The 22,156-nt window shown below is 42.8% G+C and overlaps 1 protein-coding gene across 1 annotated transcript in view; it reads left to right on the top strand.

Annotated features, from left to right (window-relative positions):
* Positions 1-5,700: 5,700 nt before the first annotated feature.
* Positions 5,701-22,156, top strand: part of LOC310631678 (acyl-CoA 6-desaturase-like) — a 33,543-nt gene continuing 17,087 nt past the window's right edge. The window contains exons 1-4 of the mRNA XM_083348327.1: positions 5,701-5,958; positions 14,757-14,867; positions 20,266-20,463; positions 22,052-22,153. Coding sequence (XP_083204453.1) covers positions 5,737-5,958; positions 14,757-14,867; positions 20,266-20,463; positions 22,052-22,153 — 633 coding nt within the window. The 5' untranslated portion in view covers positions 5,701-5,736. The remainder of the gene's footprint in view (positions 5,959-14,756; positions 14,868-20,265; positions 20,464-22,051; positions 22,154-22,156) is intronic.

Below are 22,156 nucleotides of genomic sequence, written 5' to 3'. Positions count from 1 at the left end.
CTCGCTGCGATAAGGGTGGCGAGGTCTAATCACTTCGCTACCCTTATCGCGTCCGCAGATAATCGCCCGGCCGCTCTGTTTAGGGTGACTCGCTCCCTTCTTAATCAGGAGGTGAGGGAGGAACCCTTGCAGGGTCGTGCCGAGGAGTTTAACAATTATCTGTCGGACAAAATCGCTCAGATTCGGACCGGTCTGGACTCTGACTGGGCAGAGTCTGGCGATCAGGACACGGGCGGTCTTGTCGATATCACCTGGGAGGAGTTTGATTCTGTGACTCCGGAGGAAGTGGACAGGATTATGGGGAGACTGAGCTCCACCACATGTTTATTGGACCCGTGCCCTTCCTGGCTGGTCTATGCAGCCCAGGAGAGGACACGCAGCTGGTTCCTGGCAGTTATATCGGCTTCTCTGAGTGAGGGTAGCTTCCCCGCCATCTTGAAAGAGGCGGTGGTGAGGCCTCTCCTCAAGAAGCCTGCCTTGGACCCAGCTGTATTGAACAACTTTCGTCCGGTCTCCAACCTTCGCTTTCTTGCGAAGGTTGTTGAGAGTGTGGTGGCGCATCAGCTCCCTTTGGTCCTGGATGAAGCGGATTATCTAGACCCGTACCAATCGGGTTTCAGGCCCGGGCACAGCACGGAGACGGCATTGGTCGCGCTGGTGAATGATCTCTGGAGGGCTCGGGACAGGGGTCATTCCTCTGTTCTAGTCCTATTAGACCTCTCAGCGGCTTTCGATACCATCGACCATGGTATCCTGCTGTGGCGTCTCAGGGGATTGGGAGTGGGAGGCACGGTTCTACAGTGGTTCTCCTCCTATCTCCAGGGACGCTCACAGTCGGTGTTGACAGGAGGGCAGAGGTCGACCGCGAGGTCTCTCGTTTGTGGAGTTCCTCAGGGGTCGGTCCTCTCGCCTCTCCTGTTCAACATCTATATGAAACCGCTGGGTGAGATCATTCGTGGCTTTGGAGTTGGGTATCATCAGTACGCTGATGATACCCAGCTTTTTCTTTCGACCCCAAACCACTCCAGTGATGCCCTCAACGTGATGTCCCATTGCCTGGAGGCGGTTCGGGTCTGGATGGGGAGGAACAGACTTCAGCTCAACCCCGACAAGACCGAGTGGCTTTGCATACCTTCATCCCGGGTCTATTCGGATATTCCATCTCTTTCTATGGGGGGTGAATTATTACCCCCCGTAGATAGGGCTCGCAACTTGGGAGTCCTCCTAGATTCACGGCTCACCTTGGAAGATCACCTTGGCTGTGACTAGGGGGGCTTTCGCCCAGGTTCGCCTGGTGCGCCAGTTGCGGCCCTATCTAAGCCGGGATGATTTATGTATGGTCACTCACGCGCTCGTGACCTCTCGTCTAGACTACTGCAACGCTCTCTACATGGGGCTTCCCTTGAGGACCACCCGGAGGCTCCAACTGGTACAGAATGCAGCCGCGAGAGTTGTGTTGGGAGTCTCCCGATACTCCCATGTTACACCTCTGCTCCGTGAGCTGCATTGGTTGCCAGTTGTCTTCCGGGTGAGATTCAAGGTGCTAGTAATGGTGTTTAAAGCCCTACATGGCAGGGGTCCGGAGTACCTTAGGGAACACCTGCTGCCGGCGTCTACTTCCCTCCGCCCTGTGCGGTCCCACAGAGAGGGCCTCCTCAGGGTGCCACCGGTCAGAGAATGTCGGCTGGTGGCCCCCAGGGGGAGATCCTTCTCTGTGGGCGCCCCGGAGCTATGGAACCAGTTACCGGTTGAGCTCCGGATGGCACCCGATCTGCGCTCCTTTCGCCGCGATCTGAAAACATACTTGTTCGAGCAAGCCGGCCTGGCCTGAGGGGGGATTGGTGGGGTTTTTTTACTATTTTTATTGGGGTTTTTTACCATGTATCAACTGTATTTTTAATCGGGCATGTATTTAATTATCTTTTAGTTTTTGTAAATTTCTGTGTTTTATTCTTGCGGTATAGAAATATTAATAAATTAAATTAAATTAAATTATTGATTGATTGATTGATTGATTTATATTTATTTATTAAATAAATAAGGGACGCAGTGGCTCAGTGGGTTAGGACGCTGAGCTTTGTCGATCAGAAGGTCGGTTTCGCTTCTCATCCAGCTTCTTCAGCTTCTTAGATGAAAGTGGAACGTTTTCAAAGAAAAAAAAAATCCAAGGAAATCCAGTTGCCTTTTGGAAAAGCACCTTTGGGAGAACCATAACCTGGGTGACAGAGAATCTCCACGGATATTGAGCCTTTGTTGGAAAAGCAATTTCACTCATGGAAAGAGTAAGGAAGATAATTTGACAGAAACACGTAAGAACTGTTATCTAGAGAAAGGAGGTTGAAATTCCATCTAGAGAAATGAAACAATCTTCAAAATCAGCTCAGGCCAAGGTCGCCTTGATTAACTGAACTATAAAGAAGAGGAACAGGAGGAATTACATTGACTAATGACCATAATGTAGCCTGATCATCACAATTGTAAGTCATAACAGTCATAAAAAGAGGTTGGTCAAAGATCTAGAAATGTCCTTGGTGGCCTGGCATTTATGCAATAATGGTAAGATAAGGCTATAGATGTCTGCAATACCGGCCCTGGAAAAGCACCTGTTCTATTGTTTCAGTGTCTCCAGAGTCACAGGAGCCTGGTCTTACTGGGTAAGGAATCTTCCTGTATCAGCCTTCAAGGAGAGCTGAGGGGAGAGGGCATGACATCATGCCAGAGTAAAGGCCCTCCAGTGTTTAGATACGATAAGTGTAGTTTATTGATTGATTGATTTATATTTATTTATTAAATAAATAAGGGACGCAGTGGCTCAGTGGGTTAGGACGCTGAGCTTGTTGATCAGAAGGTCGGCAGTTTGGCGGGTCGAATCCTGAGTGCCGCGTAACAGAATGAGCGCCTGTTACTCGTCCCAGCTTCTACCAACCTAGCAGTTCAAAAGCACATAAAAATGCAAGTAGAAAAATAGGGACCACTACGGTGGGAAGGTAACAGCATTCCGTGCGCCTTTGGCGTCTAGTCATGCTGGCCCATGACCATGGACACGTCCTCGGACAAGCGCTGGCTCTTTGGCTTTGAAACGGAGATGAGCACCGGCCCCTAGAGTTGGAAACGACTAGCACACATGTGCGGGGGAAACTTTACCTTTACCTAAGTATTTGAAAGCATGGTATACCTCAAGCAAGCAAAGAGGAACCTGTGTTTATAATTTACAAAAGAGAAACAAAACACAGAGATACAGGAAATAGCTGAGCATGACCTTCAAGAACAATGATATGTGTATGGTATCTTACTAAAGCCAGGGATCTCTCTCTCTCTTTCTGACACCTGTGCATAGAATTAAAGCTGATCATGGACAAGTATATTTCCTACAGGTACTTATATATTTGAATGGGAAACAATTATTATATTATATTGGGAAAAATAAATGGAATATTTATGAGCAGGAAAGGGTGAATCAGTTTCTTTGGCATACTTTTTTCTGCAGTCATAAAAGATACATTTCAGAAGAAACAAAGAATAAATTGTTAAAGCATCGAGCTGACGAAGTAATCCTACGGTAGGTTGAAGTCCACCCTACACTTTGGAAAATCACTGAATGGCTTTGGGCTAGTCACTTTCTTTCAGCTCAGTCTGCTTTACAATATGATAATTGTGGGGAGAAAATGGAGATTGTCTCATTTGAGCCACTTTGAGTTGCTGGAGGAAGCTTTCTATCATCCAGCCATCTATTCAGTCTGTGGGCTCTCTAGACGGTGCTGAATTTCAACTTCCAGACGTGCATCCACCATGAGTGAAAGCAAGAGATTATGGGACTTAAGAGTTCATCAAAAGCTGAAGGGCTGCTGATTTCACACACACACACACACACACACACACACACACACACACACACCAGTCTTGCACACAAGCTGAAGCTCAGTTTAGGAAAAGACTCACTCATGATTATACAAACTTTTGTTCTGATAGCCATTGTGACTACAGATGTTCAAGGATGAGTCTCAGTTGCCCACTGCCTTGTTCTACTTGCCAAATACCAGAAGAAGCCAAAAGTACAGAGATTGCAGCAGCTGTTTGCCTCCACCTAACTTTGTAACCTAACTCAAGGGTCATGGAATGTCTGCACAAGAATAAAAATCCTGGCCAAGGAATACCCAATATTTTTTTCCGCACATCTCTATTTGCTGTTCTGGGACCTGTCTGTCTATCATCTCAAATTATATATCAAAAAGCTAATTATATAAACAAGCTAATTACCATAAAGTTTGAGTCAGTTAAGAGCTAAAAGGATAGTAGATGGGGTGGGCATGGAAAGCATATTAGCAGATGTCTGCATCACAGCACCCCAAAGCAGCATACATGAATAGCTGATGACTTCACCATCTTCTGTCTTTGGGAAATGTTGGTTACTTCACATCCACCCCACCCCACAGTCCCATCTTCATTTCTTCCTTATGAAGAAATGGAGCCATCCTTTCCTCCTAAGGTTCAGGTGATGGAATCTTAGGTGAGAAACTGATGTCATTGGTCATGCCTTGTTTTTAGGTGAAGAAATGTGATGGTCGTGGCTCTTTTGCATAAAAAAAAAGAATCATCCTGTGACATTTGGGTAGCTGGCACGTGTGCAAAATACAACGAGCTAAGAATTGAAAAGATGTCACTAGGGACACTGCTGTTACTCCAGATTTGCATCGTTTGGATAACAGCAAAATGAAAATGTCTACCCTTAAAGCCTGCTGACAAATAATTTGCGCTCATATGCTCCGACAACATTTTGTGTTCAAATCATATTTATAGTCTCCTTCATAAACAAGGAAGTCGACCGGGTGGGACTTTTGAGTAAACTGGCATTTGGGGGGAGTATTCGGCCCATCAAAAATCCGATGGAGCTACCAAGCTCTCCTGGCCGCGAAAGCTGCCGTCACTGGCTCCTCTGGCATTCGCGTAAGCATCCCGAGGGGATCGCTAAGTAATCTTAGAAACGAAATGAAATTGCCATTTCCTTTTCATTGCATCGCATTTCACGGAAAACGAGAGGGCAGCAAAACTAGAGAATCAACTGGAGGGGGTGGGGGGGTGGAAAGGAAGGCATCCTTTAAAAGCCAGCCGTCTTAAATTAAAGCGGTTTCCTTTCTAGAAAAATAACGGCAGAACTTCAAAGACACGTCATATCTCTACTCCTGCCGAAAAGAGCCCGGCGGCAGCCTCCACGCAGCATCTATTGAGTGGCAGCTCGGCCAATGCCGGGTCGCGTCGCCCCATCTCGCTTCGTCTTCAAATGTAAGCCGAAATCGGCCGGCCTTCACCTTCGAAAGATGGTCGCCAGCCAATGGCAGACCATCCTTTTGCCGGGGGAGAGCGGGGATTGGCGCACCAGCTCTGCTGATCCGCTCTGGAAAGCTCCTTGGTGTTTCCAGGAGCGGGGATGGAGAGGCGGAGGTGGGCCCGGCTGGCGTGGGGATTATAGGCGAAGGAAAACCCTCCGCGGCAGCCTAGGGGATACTCCGAGCTGGCGGCGGAGCCGGGGAATCTCACACGCTCGGGCGGCAGGCAAGGTGGAGGGAGGGGAGAGAGAGAGACAAAGAGGGAGGAGGGCCAAGCCAAGGCGCAGAATTACGTCGGGGGTGGGTGGGTGGGTGGGAGGGACGCTAGAGCAGCCCTTTCTCCTTCGGCCAGGCGGCTTCCCGCAGGATCCAGAGAAAGACGGGCGAGGCGGACAAAGAGACCGAATCGCCCATGGGGAAAGGCGGGGAGCAAGGCGAAGAATGCGGCGGCGGCGGCGGCGGCGAACGGGAGGCGCCCATCCCCTCGTACAGCTGGGAAGAGATCCAGAAGCATAACCTGCGCACGGACAAGTGGCTGGTGATCGAGCGAAAGGTGTACAACATCACCCAATGGGTCAAAAGGCACCCGGGGGGGATCCGCGTGATCAGTCACTACGCCGGCGAAGATGCCACGGTAAGGGCTCCAGGCGGCGGCGGCGGCGGCATCTTGCCGGGAGCAAATGGCTGCTGCTGCTGCTGCTCCCGTCCCCCGCCGGGGCTCAACCTCTTTCTCTCACCTGCCGCTCTTGGAAACGCAGCCGCGGGGCTGGGAAATCGGTCGCTCCGGCTGGCGCGCGGGAGACACGACGGATGGTGTTCCCCCAGACTGCGGAGGAAGCTAAGCTGCCTTTAGGCCAGGGGTCTTCAAACTTGGCCCTTTTATGACTTGTGGACTTCAACTCCCAGAATTCCTCAGCCAGCAAAGCTGGGAGTTGAAGTCCACAAGTCACAAAAGGGCCAAGTTTGAAGACCCCTGCTTTAGGCTTTGCTCTGCCGCGCGGGTTTGGAGTGCCCGCCGCTTTTCTCCCAGGCGTCCACTAGGGCTGAGGGACAAAAGCGAGCGCTTGTAAACGACGGCCGGGAGCAAACCGTGGCACGCCGGGCTCCTGCATCTCTCCTGCCCGCTCCCTTTTCTGCAGCCAAGTGGTACCGTAGTCCCGGGGTGACGCGAGGTCAGCACTAGAGTCGGCTGCCTAGTCTGAGGCGGGCAGTACCTCCGGACTGGCTTGTTGCCTTGGGTACCCTGGATCATCACCAACACCCCAAAAGGCCACCCCACCCCCACACCGCGCGGCTCCTTGCAATAATAGTTGCAGAGTTCTTTTCTTACGAAGCCCAGCCTAAAACCCAGGGCATCTCTGTGAACCCCACGGGCTTCTAAAGGCTAACCAGGACTTAAGAATCGCTCCAGGCTCAATTGGAACCTGTGCTTTGTAGACCAAAGGCTAGAGAACAACAGCAGAGGTGCCCCCCCCACCCGCTAGAGTGATCCACCTAAACCCGATTTGCAGAGCTCCTATGACATTCCTAGAGGGGCCACCATTAATAGCAATCGCACTTAGACTTATATACCGCTTCATAGTGCTTTACTGCCCCTCTCTAAGTGGCTTACAGAGTCAGCATTTTTGCCCCCAACCTCATTTGACCCACCTCAGAAGGATGGAAGGCTGAGTCAACCTTTGAACCAGTCAGGATCGAACCCCTGGCTTGTGGGCAGAGTTAGCCTGCAGTACTGCATTCTAACCACTGCACCAACCACCCATCTTAAGCAGGAGGAAAGGTAGAAGGCTTCCTGGCTGACAGTAGTAGCCAAATGTGAGGTGGTGAGGACTGGAGGAAAAACTCTCACATATGCTCAGAAGCCATGTTTGAAATCGTCTCCCATATCCCGCAGCTAAATCCTGAGGAGGTCTGGGAGAGGAACACCAATTGTTAGCATTCAGTAGTCCTGGACGTGAAAGGCATTGCTATTTCTCAGTTCCAAAATAAATATATTTGAGCTGACTTATTTACAGTAGTCCTCGGCTTACAGCAGTTCATTTAGTGACCGTTGAAACTTACAACAGCACTAAAAAAAGTAACTTATGACCGTTTCCATCGCAGCATCCACAGGGTCATGGTGATCAGAATTTGGACACTTGGCAACTGATTCACATTTATGACTGTTGCAGTGTCCTGGGATGACGTGATCATCTTTTGCGACCTTCTTACAGGCAAAGTCAACAGGGAAGCCAGTTTCACTTAACAACCATGCTACAAAACTTAACTGCACTTAACGACTGTGGCAAGAAAGGTCGTTAAATGTGGCAACTTAACAAATGTTTCGCTTAGCAACAGAAATGCTGGGCTAATTATGTTTGTAGGTCGAGGACTTCCGGCATTTAAGAGGGGCACTCTAGATAATGATTCTGTTCATTTGTCTTGTCCTTACTTTTTACGGTTTAGTGCAAAGCCTGAGTAACCAGAATATGCATGTAGCTTGGTGGGTAGATTCATGCATTCATTTTACCTTCCCCCCTCCCTCTCCCCCTCCCCCTCCCCCTCCATATAAAAGAAGACCATCTCATTCCCAATCAGGTCCTTTTTAATTTTTTCCTCTACTTTCTCAATAAGAGAACGCATGCCTGAACATACTAAAGAAATAAGAAAACGTCTATTTAGAACTGTGCTGTCAGTATTGGGATTTAGATTTGCCCACCATATTTTGTGGAATGTTGTGTTGTTCCAGAAATCCATATCTTTTCAAAACAGCTGAACCTTCAAAGGCTAAAATGTTGGTGAGGAGGAGGGAGGATTTCAGAAGATAGAATCTAGTTCTTGTCGATTATTTTTTTCCTCCAGAGTCTGCAATGGTGGCATATTAAATTGATTGGTTCAGATGATCCACCAATCTGCATCTGTAGTTGTCAAGTTGTTTATAAAATTTATACTACGGTTTATCGTCGTTCCACTTGTCTGTGGTGTTGGTCCTATGAAACACACAGAGATTGGTTCTATTGTCTGTTGTTTCAAGCCACAGTGAAGACTCTCTAAACCAGGGCTTTTCAACCTTTACACCTATTGTACCACTTTTAGGATATGGCAACATGCGAGTACCACCAGTCACCTAGCAAGGTGTCAAAAACTTGATGACCAAAAAAAAAAAAAGGAAAAAGGTGATGAAGTACAGGTAGTCCTTGACTTACAACAGTATGCTTAGTGACTGAAGTTACAATGGCACTGAAAAAAGTGCCCCCTAAGCCACAGCCAAGCAAGACACCTGCCTGCCCGGATGGCAGCACTCTTCCTCCTGTCCAAGGTTTTCATTGTTGTGAGCATTTCTGTTGAGGATTGGCAATGGGGGTGGGGTGGGGGGGTGTTTGGTTTTTATTCCCCCCCCCCTGTCTGCTGGGTGGTTGCAGCAAGTTTTGGTCACTTCACATGACCCTGGAACACTGTGACCATAATAAATATGAATCAGTTGCCAAGCATCTGAATGTAAATCACAAGTCCCTGGAGATGCTGCAACATTCCAGCTGATCAGCACTTCTTCTGGGTTCAGCAGAAGCACCAGGATCAGCGCCAAGCTCCAGCTGGAGCCTAGCGCTAAGCCTAGCGCTTCCACTGAGCCCTGACAGCCCTGCAGCTCCAGCGGTCTCTCGCTCAGGCTTGTGCAGTGCTGCCATTGGTTCAGCTCATTCCCTTCCCCCTTATCACTTTTCTAGGATGGTCGCGTACCACCTGCCAGGTGCCAATGTACCACAGGTGGTACCTGTACCACTGGTTGAAAAGCCCTGCTCTAAGCAACACTTTTAAAAATTTGAAACACTGTGAACTAAAAGGTCTGAGCTATGGAATTCTGTAGAACAAAAAGGGTTTTAAAAAACATAATGTCATTACTTTCTATGGGATCCTAATTTGAGATGGAAAAGGAAGCAATTTTTAATCACAGTGTAATTCTATCAAACCTGTGAGGTTCAGAGTCCTGAAATTAAAACAGCACTTTCCTGATATCAGAATTATTTCCTTTTTCCTCCTAGATATTGGGAGGGGGTGTCTGCTAGTCACAAAAATAAGTAGTCAAAGAGAGAAATGTGAGAGTTGATTCCTGGATAATCCAGGTAATAGCAGTGGATCTTACAATAAGACATACAATAAGCTTAGAGCCCATGATCAAGATTGATTGGTGGCAGCAGAAATGCAAGCTGAAGTGCACAGGGACCGTGTGACTCATAATATATAATGGGAGGAGTCTCTTAGTCAGGTGAAGGAGCAACAGATTTCTGCTGATATTCAGCATTTAATAGAATCTGACAGGTGCTAGTCATCTTTGAGTTCTAGGAGTACTAAGTATACCCTGCAGGCACCTGCATCAGCCTTTGTGATTGCAATATGATTTGCCATAAACATGAAGTGTATGTAGCAACATCAGCTGCATGTATCATAATGGATTATGAAATACTAATAGATTTTGCTTGCTTGTCACTTAAACTATGTGTGTAATCCAGGGATCCAAAACTCCTTAAAATAGATCCTTTGTATTCCATTTCAGTGTTTTGCAGTAGAAGTGGATTGTGGAAAGGACTGTTTCCCTTTTTGATGGGCAAGTTAAGTGGCAATATATAGCCTTGTACACATTTGTTGAGAAATATGTTCATTTAACTACTACTACTACTACAGTCATGTCAGAGCATCACTTTACAATGCCTTGGTAAGGCCACACTTGGAATACTGCATCCAGTTTTGGTCACCACAATGTAAAAAGATGTTGAGACTCTAGAAAGAGTACAGAGAAGAACAACAAAGATGATCAGGGGGCTGGAGGCTAAAACATATAAAAACAGTTGCTGGAATTGGGTATGTCTAGTTTAATGAAGAGAAGGATGAGGGAGGACATCATAGCAGTGTTCCAATATCTCAGGGGCTGCCACAAAGAAGAGGGAGTCAAGCTATTCTCCAAAGCACCTGAAGGCAGAACAAGAAGCAACAGATGGAAACTAATCAAGGAGAGAAGCAACCTACAACTAAGGAGAAATTTCCTGACAGTTAGAACAATTAACCAGTGGAACAACCTGCCTCCAGAAGTGGTGAATGCTCCAACACTGGAAGTTTTTAAGAAGAGACTGGACAGCCATTTGTCTGAAATGGTATAGGGTTTCCTGCCTGAGCAGGGGGTTGGACTAGATGACCTCCAAGGTCCCTTCCAATATTATTGTTGTCATTATTGTTATAATTATTAACAGTGACATCACTGCCTAGGGGATGCTCAGTTGGGGCTCCTTTCACGTCCCCATTAAGTTGCCCACCAAAGTGGTACCCATTTATCTATTTGCAGTCACCCGCTTTTGAACTGCTGTGTAGGCAGGAGCTGGAGCATGTGGCGGGAACTCACCCTCCTATGGCAGCAACTGGGCCTTGAACTCAAGCTTACCAATCATCAGCCCAGTGTCCTAACCTCCTAAGCCAACATACACTCCCTTGTTCATTCAACTTAATATGGTGGAATCATAATTCTAGTATTAGACTAATGTGCTAGCTTTTTTATATATAAATATGCAATTGAAAGGACAGCAAAGTAAGTATACAATGCTCTCCTATAATGCAGGGTTTCTTCAACTTTTCAAAAGCATGGAACACCGGGTTGTTGTTTTTTTGTTGTTGTTTTTAAGAGAAATATCTTGACTGTTGCTTTCGAAATAAATAAAAGGATAAATTGGTAAATTCAGTACCTGGCTTGCCTTTGCACAGCAAATTTGCCTGGGTTGTGTATGTCTTGTGCATGGAGATCACAGATAACAGAGCACCAATGAGCTAATTGGGCACCCAGCCTGAAGGGCCACACTTCAAGCTGGCCACTGCAGGTCAGCTGGACTTCCATAGCACATCTATAAGTTGTTCACAGAGAACTGGTGTTCCTTAGAACCTAGTTTAAAAACACAGTGAAATCCAATCCATGCAGCTTGTTCCTTTCCTCTTCCACCCTTCAAGGAAGTAGAAATTTGGTCATTTCTTTCCTAGTGCCAGTCCCTGGTGCCTGTCCATAAAGACACATTTGTTCCCAGGGATATCAGGGCTTTTAAGGAGAACCATGTTCATCATTAATTGCATTTTCTTTGCTTAAAGAAAATAATAAAATGTGCAGGATTGTAACCATAAATCCTGTAAGCCTGTTAGAAGCAAATTATAGTATATGCAAGTGCTAAAAAAAGGGGCAATGGAGCATACATTGGCTGAATTTCCTAGAATAAGTTCCTAACCATTTTCCTGTGTTCTTTTTAGTCCACGAGCAAAAGATCCAGATATTAGGCCCTAATGGTTACTTTTCAGGAACCTCCTATTTTCCCTGGCTCTAAATGATGCTGCCCTGTAATCTTTTGCAAAGGCCATTCTGATCTGCTAAAGACTTGTTTGTTTCTTTTGCTGCCTTGCCTGAGAATCTTTTCTGTTGAAGTTGCTGTGAGCAATTTTCTGACTCAGCAGCGGGCCTCCAGTGCCAAACTTCCAGACAAGCTGTCTTGACATCTGTTTGGCGTTGGCTGAAGAAGGGTCTTTTTCTGATTATACTAATCTCAGAAGACAAAAAGATTTATTTATTTTTTAAAGAAACGCTATGAGTGAACAAAATGGAAGAGGGGAGATGTCTTGATGAGTATATCTGTATCACAGTTACACTTCCAACATAATCCTCTTGCAATTGAAATGCGAATTCAGCCATGCAAACGACAAATCCAACTTTGTCCCCCGAATAATGATTATCAGCCTTGTAGGAAAAATGGGAAGTGGGACATGCAATCCTTGAAAATGAATCAGTACATCAAACAGTACCATAACATAGATGGAGGAGGCAGGTCTTTTGTTGTATCAAATAAAGCAGTTCAGTGGGAAACTGCTAGGAGCATTTATGCTTGTGCACGGCATACAAATGATCCTACATCCAATGTTGGCATCTCTCGTGAAAATAATCCTGTAGCAGGGTTGTAGAATCCTCTATTTTGAAGTGCCACAGCTAATCAAAATGGAAGAAACTCAGCTGCGTGGACAAAACACTGGAACAAGTATATTACAGGTAGTCTTTGGCTTACAACCATAACCGAGGCCAGAATTTCTGTTGCTAAGCAAGGCTGTTGTTAAGTGAGTTGCTTCCAGTTTTATGACCCTTTTTTGCGATGATTATTAAGGGGATAACTGCAGTTGTTTGGTCATTAGACTGTTTTCCTTCATTGACTTTGCTTGTTGGAAGCCAGTTGGGAAGGTTAGGAAATGGCGACCACCTGACCCTGGGATGCCACAAACATCCTAAGCACGTGCCAGTTTCCAAGTGCCTGAGTTTTGATCATGTGATCCTGGGAATGCTGCAACACTAAGTGCAAAGACCAGTTATAAGTCACTTTTTTTCAGTGCCGCTATAACTTTGAATGGTTGCGAAATGAAGAGTTGTAAGTCTAGGATTACCTGTATAGCTTTTTGCATTTCATTAGAAATGTTGTTTGTGCCACAGTGTTCAGTTTTCTGCATTTCCCTTTGGTTGAGCAAGCCAGTTATTGTATAAGGTTTTAAAAGCCTGTTTGCAGGACACGAATGTAGTAATATTCTCCCATGGGTGTTTCCTTAACAACTATTTTTAAGAAGCATGAAAAGATAAAGACTCCCTTGAGCCTCCTCCTAATTACATGGACATATTACTATGGTTTTCTTGAGCGACAGCCTGTTTGCCATTGCCTTCTTTCATAGGGTTACCACACTGGTTTGCAAAATGCCAGATGATCTCAAGATGATTGCAGAAATGGAGAGAATTTTCTCATTACTGACCCCAAGCAGTCAACCTTTTATAGTAGCTGGGTGGGTTTTGCTTTATTTCTTTTTTTTTCTTTTTAATTTTCCAATCCAGTACATTGCCCTGATGGTTTCCTGTCCAAGTACTAACCAGGTCTGGCTGTGCATTTTGAAACCAAACCAAGCTGAAACTAGTATTGTCACTGATCTCTAAACAGAGAAGCACCCTGCCTTGAATAAAAAAAGGGGATATAATTTCACCATAATTAGCAGCTGATAGTCTTACTTTTCTTAGATTGTTTGATCTTCCTTTAAGTCCAAGTTGGAAGTTATTTGCATATGCTGAATTAACAAATTTGATTAAACATACTTGGGTCATGAGAATCCCAAGATGTTCCCAAGATCTAGTACTGTTAAAGAGTAAAACTCTTTGGTAAACATGCTCTCTGTAAGATGTGTGTTTGTGTGTGTATAAATGTATACACATGTAGCCCCCTTCCTGATTGTTCCATATTCAGAGGAAATAAAGGGGAATTTGAGCTTCAGCTGGATTTTTGTAAAAATACTAAAGTTGCTACCTTCAAGAAAAGTGGAGGGGGGAGGACTGTCATTTACCCTATAAAAGGGGGTCGGGAACTGTTCACATTCAACTCCTATGGAGGAAAAAAATCACCAGTGTGATGTTACTGTTTCTGGAAGGAAAGAAACAGTTCAGCCTTCTCCATAAAGACAATACAGAGTTACTCTTTCCATCAAGCTATTGATTTGGTAAAAAGGAATAACTTTCCTCCAGATCATTCCTTTCTTAAAAGCATTTCTTAAAACTAAATTACCAGCAGGCTAATTCTCATGTGAAAACCCATGTCTCTTCAGCTGTTTGATGAACCCTGCCATCCTAATCTTGTCCCTTTAGCTCTGCTTTAAAAAGAATAAAATAAAAGGAAGACTTTATTTTTTAAAAAAAACTGATATTTTTTTTAGTGTGGATTATACAAGGGCTAGATTAGTCGTGATGAATTTCTGTACATAAAGGAGGCTTCGATGCAAAATCCCATTTTAAAATAATGATGTCAAACGTCCATAAAAAGGAAAGGTAAAGGTTTCCTTTGTTTGGTCGTGTCCAACTCTAGGAGGTGGGGCTCATCCCTGCTTCTTAGCCAAGGAAGCCAGCTTTGACCAAAGATGTTTCCATAACCATGTGACCAGCATGACCATACACTGAGGCACTTGGAACACTATGACCTTCCCACCAAAGTGCTACCTATACATCTACTCGCATTTGCATGTTTCAAACTGCTAGAGGAGGCAAGAATGGGAGCTTACCTTGCCATAGCGTACTTGGGCCACAAAATGCCAACTTTCCACTTGACAGCCCAGCATCTTAACCATTAGGCCACAACTGCATTTAAAAAAACTTTACTTTGGAGAAGAGGAATAACAAGAGAAGACAAATATCATACAACCTGGTTTACAAATGAGAATGAATAAGTTATTCTAGATGCTTTAACTCTAACAATGTCTCAGCCTGTACTTTCTCACTTTTTTATGGGGTGTGTGTATAAAAAAACTTAGTGAATAGTTGCAGTCAGAAGGGGGAATCATAAATGAATGTCAAAGGTATAATGTAGATAAACTCTCTTAGGATATCAATGCTTATCTATCTTTTCTTTTTTATTCTAGGATGCATTTCGGGCCTTTCATCCAGATATCACCTTTGTAAAGAAGTTTCTTAAGCCATTATTGATTGGAGAACTTGCTCCAGGAGAACCCAACCAAGATAGAGGAAAGAATGTAAGTAAGAGATGGCTTCCCTTTCTTTTAAATGAGAGAATGAGACCAAAGAGAGCCTGAAGGAAGAGACATCACATGAAGCATCGGTAAAGAGAGTAATGGAGAGAAGGATTGAGGTTAAAATAGGTAGCAGGAAAATAAAGTGGGAAAGAAAGTAACGAAATGTAGTGAAACTGAAGAACAAGTTAATAGCAAGTACCTTACTTAGGAATACACTGATGTGTCTCCTTACTTAACATTAGCTGAAATCTTCTCAGGCGAAAGAAATCCACATATAAAGTTTAAGTTTAAGTTTATTATATTTGTATACCGCCCTTCTCCCGAAGGACTCAGAGCGGTGAACAGGGCATATATAAAAATACAAAATACAAAAATTAAAAAGAGAATTAAATACGAGCCCTCACTAAAAACAGTAGAAAAATGTAAAAAATCCCCAATAAAAAACCCCAACGCATAAAGCCTTTACATTAAGGTATTTCACTCAATAGTTGTGCAAATCTTTGAAAGGGTGTTTTATTTTAATAAAGACTCAGAAGAAGCAACCTTTAGAAAAGCCAAATGTTGCTTCACTTTGTTTTTCCTCCTCCTCTCTCCTCCTCCTTCTCCTCTTCCCCTTCCCCCCTCCATAAAAGACATGGCAAAGTAAACTCAGGAAGGAAAATAAAAATAAAAAATAGAAAGTGCAAGAGAAAATAAAATAAGCAAAAAAGAAAGAAAATGAGAAAAATAAGAGAAAGAAAAGAAATGTTTTTAAAAATGACTTCCATTTTTCATCACAAGCATGAACAAATTTAGTAATTCTTCAATCTCCATAAGATTGCATATAAGCATGTCTTTCTCCTATAACACATCTCTTATCCATCCATAAATCACTAATATTCAGACCAAGGCTAGCAAAATGTCTATAAAGAATTCACAGAATTTTATAGAAACATATCTTATTTTAACATATCATATATTAACCTTAGTGAAACAAACCAAAGTACTTTGTATTTCTTCCTTTTGTCTCTAGCAATGTTGATCTTTAATTCATTCAGATCCCTTATTTGAGGCTTTAGTAAATCTCTTGTGAATCCAATAAAGCATCAGTCCAATGAAGCATCATTCTCTTGGTTTATCATTTGTATTTCCACTTTGTCATCTCTGTCTTATAATCCACATTTTTTTATACTTTTCCAGTCTTTCAACAACTTCTTTATAATATTTCTGCATCGAATGATGTTTATTTCAGGTCTTTATCTTGCAGGTCTTTCAAGGTATTCTCTTTGATGTCTGTCATTTCTTTTTTACTGTCCTTTGGACACAGTCGATCTATAGAAGCAGACATCACTGCTGACATTGTAGTTTTGCTAGTTTCTGTCCCCATTCTTCAAATCTCTCCTGGAGTATTTCAAATGTCATGCCATTTTCTGTCATTTTGTTACTGCTGACCAATAAAAGGTAACCCTGCCCCTCTCTTTTTTTCTTTTTGGTTTCTTTTTATGCATGAAATCTTTCATCCTCTCTAGTGTAGAATTTCTGAAATCATAAAGTCTTAAATTTCTATTAAAATGTAAGATAGATTAAAGAACTTGATTCCCAAGAAAGTGCTGTTTATATATTTTCAAAATCTTATAGCAAAAGTCCTAATCCAAATTTGTGTGATCCCTTAATTCATTTATAACTTTCTTAAGTTAAAATTTTATTTAGCTTTTTGCTGTTTATTTCAAAAAAAATTTAAACTCTTGTTATTTTTCTTTTATTCTGAAATGAAGGTAAACTAACCATAAGCTTTGCAAACTTATCATTTTGAAGATCTTTATTAGTGTTCAGATAGTTAAATAGGTAACTCATAAAAGTGATTAGAAAGTGAGGTTAGTCCTTTAAAAGCCTCCACAGCTGTTGGAAGTACTGTATTTTCTGGCGTATAAGACTACTTTTTAACCCATGAAAATCTTCTCAAAAGTCAGGGGTCGTCTTATACGCCGGGTGCTGAAAATTTAGGAACAGGGCTGGCTGGAAAACCTGGAGCGGATCTCCCATTTAGTCTGTGCAGGGAAAGCAGGACCAATTGGAGAAGAAGCTGCAGTCTGTGATTTTTTACAGGGTTTATAGGGTTTCCTGCCTTAGCAGGGGGTTGGACTAGATGACCTCCAAGGTCCCCTCCAACTTATTATTATTATTATTATTATTATTATTATTATTATTATTATTATTATTATTATTATTATTAAATCCACTTGCACTGTTTTATGTTTACATGTTTGATGACAAACAGCCTTATGTTTATAAGTGACAGTTTTCCTACTAAGCACCTGCAGGTCATAAGCATTTGAATTAAAATTACCATATTAAAATCAAATCTGATGTTTTTTAATTTTTATTTATTGTGCGTTGGAAGAGGGGTAGTCTTATACGGCGAGTATAGCCCAAATCCTATAATTTAACAGGAAATGTAGGGGGTCGTCTTATACGCCCAGTCGTCTTATACGCCTGAAAATACGGTATAATGATTCCTCTCTATTTCCCAATATTAAGACACTCAGTAAAAAGCTTTCCAGTGGGGATTTTATTTATTTATTTTATTTGCCACCCATTTTGCCATGAGGAGATATGGGGTAGCAGGTAGACTCAGGATAGCAGGGAGAAGCCAACTGGAGCACAAGTGAGTGCTCCCCTGTCCTTATCTGGAGAGGTTCCATGGTACTCAACAAGTTTCAGCTGGGAGCAAGTTTCCTAGACTAAGTTAAATCCAAAAATGCTAGAAGCTTGGCATTCAGACCAACCACTATCACAATATCATAAATAGGTAGAGCTAAGTTATATTTCCACACCATTCAAAAGAGACAATAAAAATCTAAGATGGAAACAAAAAGGCCAGAATACGTCCTCTCCAACAACCAATAACCAGATAAGCATTAACATCAGACAAGCAATCTTGCAGGAAACAATACTCTAATCAAGGAACTACCAAGGATAAAACCGCACTCCCACTGGGGGTACAAGTTACTGTATAGAAACAAGGAACAAACCTCATACCCACTAGCACTGATGGTGTAACCCAGTTGGGTAATGAAACATCTGAAAGCAAGCAAGCAAGCACAGAGAACACAAGGATTCCCCTCTGAGGTACATGTATTCTCTTTCATGGAACTGTTCTACTTCACAGTCCTTTGGTCATGACCTCTATTTGTTCAGAGATGGGCTAGCTTGCCATCCCTCATCGAAAAGCCTGTTTTCTGGATTTCTTCTGGTTTCAAAATTGGAAGTTCCAGTTGCAACATTAAAAGCGCAAGGACATTTGTCTGTTCAAAACATATGCAAAAATTTATTCCCATACTTCAGCTGTTAATTGAGGCTTTAAGATGATTTGAAATACCTTGATGAAGACTGTTGCATTGCCTTTGAAGTATGAACTTTGCTGAGGCAAAGCTCAGACTCCTCGCAGGAGGCTAAGCATGCAGCTGAGATTAGAAACAGTGGTACAAAGAAGGAAGAATATTGAATGTACTCAAGCAAATATTCAGGGAATTTTCATCACTTCTTATTCCACTTGCTAGGATTTTGCTCTCTACCTCCTCTTGGGAATTCCTTAATCCATGCATTTTCTCAGGATTTAAAGCACCTTTTCATTTCCGAATCTAAAGTGCTCACAGCCCTCTCCCTTTTCCTTCTTCCTCACATGAGATCAGGCCTGGTTTTTCTGTCTGAAAGCAGCCTGTGGCCTTTTAGTAACCTGATGCTTTTCTGAACTCTGACTTGGAAGGTAGCTCACAGATATGACTCTGCCTCTTCTTTCTCATCTGTCCCTTGTCTCCCAGCCATTCAGAATTCCTCAGCTCCCAGCTGTTCAAATATCAATTATTCAGTCACTCTGCTTTGCTTGAGCAGTTGCAAGCAAAAGTCCTTCCGTTCCCTCTTTTCTTTTTGGAGGGTTGCAATTAGGATAACAAGCCAATGTCTAAACATCACCCTGCAAATGCCCCATTAATGCTTTCAGTATTCCATATCACAGAAAGTGGGTAGTGATGCTTAAGTGCTTTTAATTGGTTCCTAACAGCCTGCAGCTAGGTGGAAATATTGAGAAGCATAAGGTATATCAAGTTATATTTCATTAAATTAGTCCTGACAGTGGCCTCAGCAGCCACCACAATTTGCAATGGCAAAATACTTGGACACTTATGCTCCCAAAACTTCAGACATGAACTGAGCTCATTACCTTTTTACCATGTATATAGAGAAGACCTTTTGTAAAACAGCTGGTACCATCTATATCTGAAGGATGATACAAAAGAGATGGCTGAGCAGCAAGGCCCCTACTGCTCTGAACCCAAATAAATTCCTGTCATGTTTAAAACACTACTTGAGTTTTTATTTAACAGCCAACACTAAAGTCAAGAAGAGTTCAGAAATAAAAAGTAGAACTCTGTGTTCTGTGCATCCTTGAAATCTAGAATGTAGCATTCGGAGAATCAGCATGTATATAATGTTGTGTTATGTTACAACATGTCATTATATTTTTATCTTGCCTGTATTATTTTTATCAAGGTGATAAACATACTCCTTTCTCCCCCTATTTCCCCACAACAACCACACTCTGAGGTGAACTGGACTGATGGAGCCATTGGTCCAAGGCCACCCAGCTTGATTTCGTGCTTAAGGCAGGACTAGAACTCACTGTCATCAGTTTCAGTCACCTAAACCAGGGGTCCCCAACCCCTGGTCTGTCAGCCGGTACCGGGCAGTGGCATGCTAGCAACCGGTCCACACAAACAAGCAAAGCCCCTTCCATGGGATGCAGACAACAACAAAACCACCCATCCTCCGGTCCACAGAAAAACTTTTCTCCGTGGAACCAGTCCCTGGTGCCCAAAAGGTTGGGGACCTCTGGCATAGACCAATATTAATATTTTTTTTTCTTCCATTCAGTTGTGTCTAATTCTCAGAGACTGCCTGGACAGGTCTCTGCAGTTTTCTTGGCAAGGTTTTTCAGAAGTGCTTTGCCATTTTTGAGAAGTGGTTTCCTGGGGCTGAAAGAGAGTGACTGGCCTAAAGTCATCCAGCCAGCATTCAGGATTAAGGGAGGGACACACAGTCTACTGGTTTCTAAATTGGTGCCTTAACCCCCTACAACAAACTGGCTCTGTATAAACTGATGTGGGATGGATGGGGTGGGGTGGGGTAGGGTGGTATGTATGGTGTGGTATGGTATATATTTAATGATTTTACAGGACAGTTGAAGTATATAAGGTTATGTGTTGAAGATTATATAGAATTCTTGCTACACAATCAAGTTCAGCATTGGCTTGACAGAGCAGGGTTAGCAGGGTGAAGATTATGTAGTGCTTAAAAGTGAAGCTGCCCATTTGAGTATAAAACACCTGGATTTTTTTTTAATATTTTTTTTCCTTGTTTTCAGCCTCAGCTGGTAGAAGATTTCCGTGCTCTGAGAAAGACAGCAGAGGACATGAAGCTATTCAGAGGCGATCCTGTATTTTTCTCCCTTTATTTGGGTCACATCATTGTGATGGAAATTTTGGCTTGGTTAATGGTATCATATTGTGGGACGAGTTGGAGTATAACCTTTGTACTTTCCATCATCCTTACAGTCTCTCAGGTGAGATTTTGTTTGCTAAATACTGAAAGTTATCAATGTTCAGTCACAATGTTCATTTGTCATGGAACTCTTTAAATAAAAGCACAAGTTATTTAAACTTCCAGGTGACTGTGCTTTTTGTGGAGGAAAGTGAAATAAATTATAATTCAAGAAACTATAAGCAGGAAGTCATTATTAGAAAGATGATCAGTTGCCTTTTTTTTTTTTTTGCTCTCACCCCAAATAGTTGCAAACCTGTCTGCTTTTGTCTTGCAAATGGATTAAATTTATCCCTCACACATATACACGCACCACTTTTAAACTGGTTTTTACCAAGTAAAAGAAAATCCTAGTAGGTTTCGGCACTGCCCAGGCCTAGAGTAATGACAACCCAATATCCTGTGTTCTACACAATTGAGTATTAATGACTGAAGATCAGCTTGCAAGTGTTGTATAGAAAGTAACTTGCACTATTTAACATCTTATTTTAAGAACTAGAGGCCAGGAAGCAAGAGAATCTGGGCAAAAGTAGAAAAACTGGAGGAGATGCAGATCTGCTCCAGGGCAAGAAAAGAGGCAGTGACAAGATGGTCAGGCATTGGATAGTCACTCTAAGTGCAGAGATTTCAGCAGCAGGATCAAATATTGTGGAAAAATATTTAAATGGAAAAATATCTACAGGTAGTTCTCGATTTACAGACTATCATTCAACAACTGTTCAAAATTACATTGGTATGTAATGGACTTATGACCATCTCAACAACTCCATAGTCACTTGATCAAAATTCAGGTGCTTGGCATCTAGCATCTATTTACTACGGTTGCAGCATCCCAGGGGCCATGTGGTCACCATGTTGTGATCTTCCCAACTGGCTTCCAACGAGCAAAGTCAATGGGAAAAATCAGATTTGCTTAATGACCTTGTGGTTCACTCAACAACTGCAGTGATTTGCTTAACAACTGTGACACAAAAGGTGGTAAAAATTAGGCTTACTGAACAACTGTCTTGCATAACAATGGAAATTCAGCTCCCAATTGTTATAGATCCAGGACTACCTGCATTCAGATTTTTTTTTCCTTTGAACACAAATGCAATATTTGGAGAAGCAGTACTGAATATTGCTTATTGTTGACAATGGCTGCTGTAGGTCTACTAAAAGTAACTTGGAGACCCATTTCTTTGGGTTATGAGCAGACAATGTGACATTTGAATTCATTTTATTTCAACTGCCCTGATAGCAAAAGCATACAGAACTCTGAGAAGAAAACATATATAAATACGTGTGTTTTTGTATAAACTAAGAGTGGACAACTTTAATTTAGTTAGTTGTCCCACTAATTAAAATGGAAGATAAGATGTAGATCAGTTGTATATGATGTTACTGTATGGAGCAAGGGCAGAATTCTCATCTCCTGTTTTTAGGGAAGGAATGGACTTTATAGTTTTGTAGGTTTACTAAACTCTGATTTTTGTAGTTCAAATTTAGGTGAGCTCAGAGCTGCAAGAAAAGCATTAAAGACTAGATGTGTAGCTGATGGATGGTGAGATGCCCACCATGCCATCTTAAAGGTATCTTTGTATTCCTTAACCCTTTTCTTTTCTTCCCAGGCCCAGGCTGGGTGGTTGCAGCATGACTTTGGACATCTCTCTGTATTTCAGAAGCCTGTATGGAACCATATAGTTCATAAGTTTGTGATTGGTCACTTGAAGGTA

Source organism: Vipera ursinii, assembly GCF_947247035.1.
Source record: "Vipera ursinii genome assembly, chromosome: 1".
NCBI lineage: Eukaryota > Metazoa > Chordata > Lepidosauria > Squamata > Viperidae > Vipera > Vipera ursinii.
The sequence above is the reverse complement of the archived record's forward strand: the minus strand, read 5'-3'. Positions and strand labels throughout refer to the sequence as shown.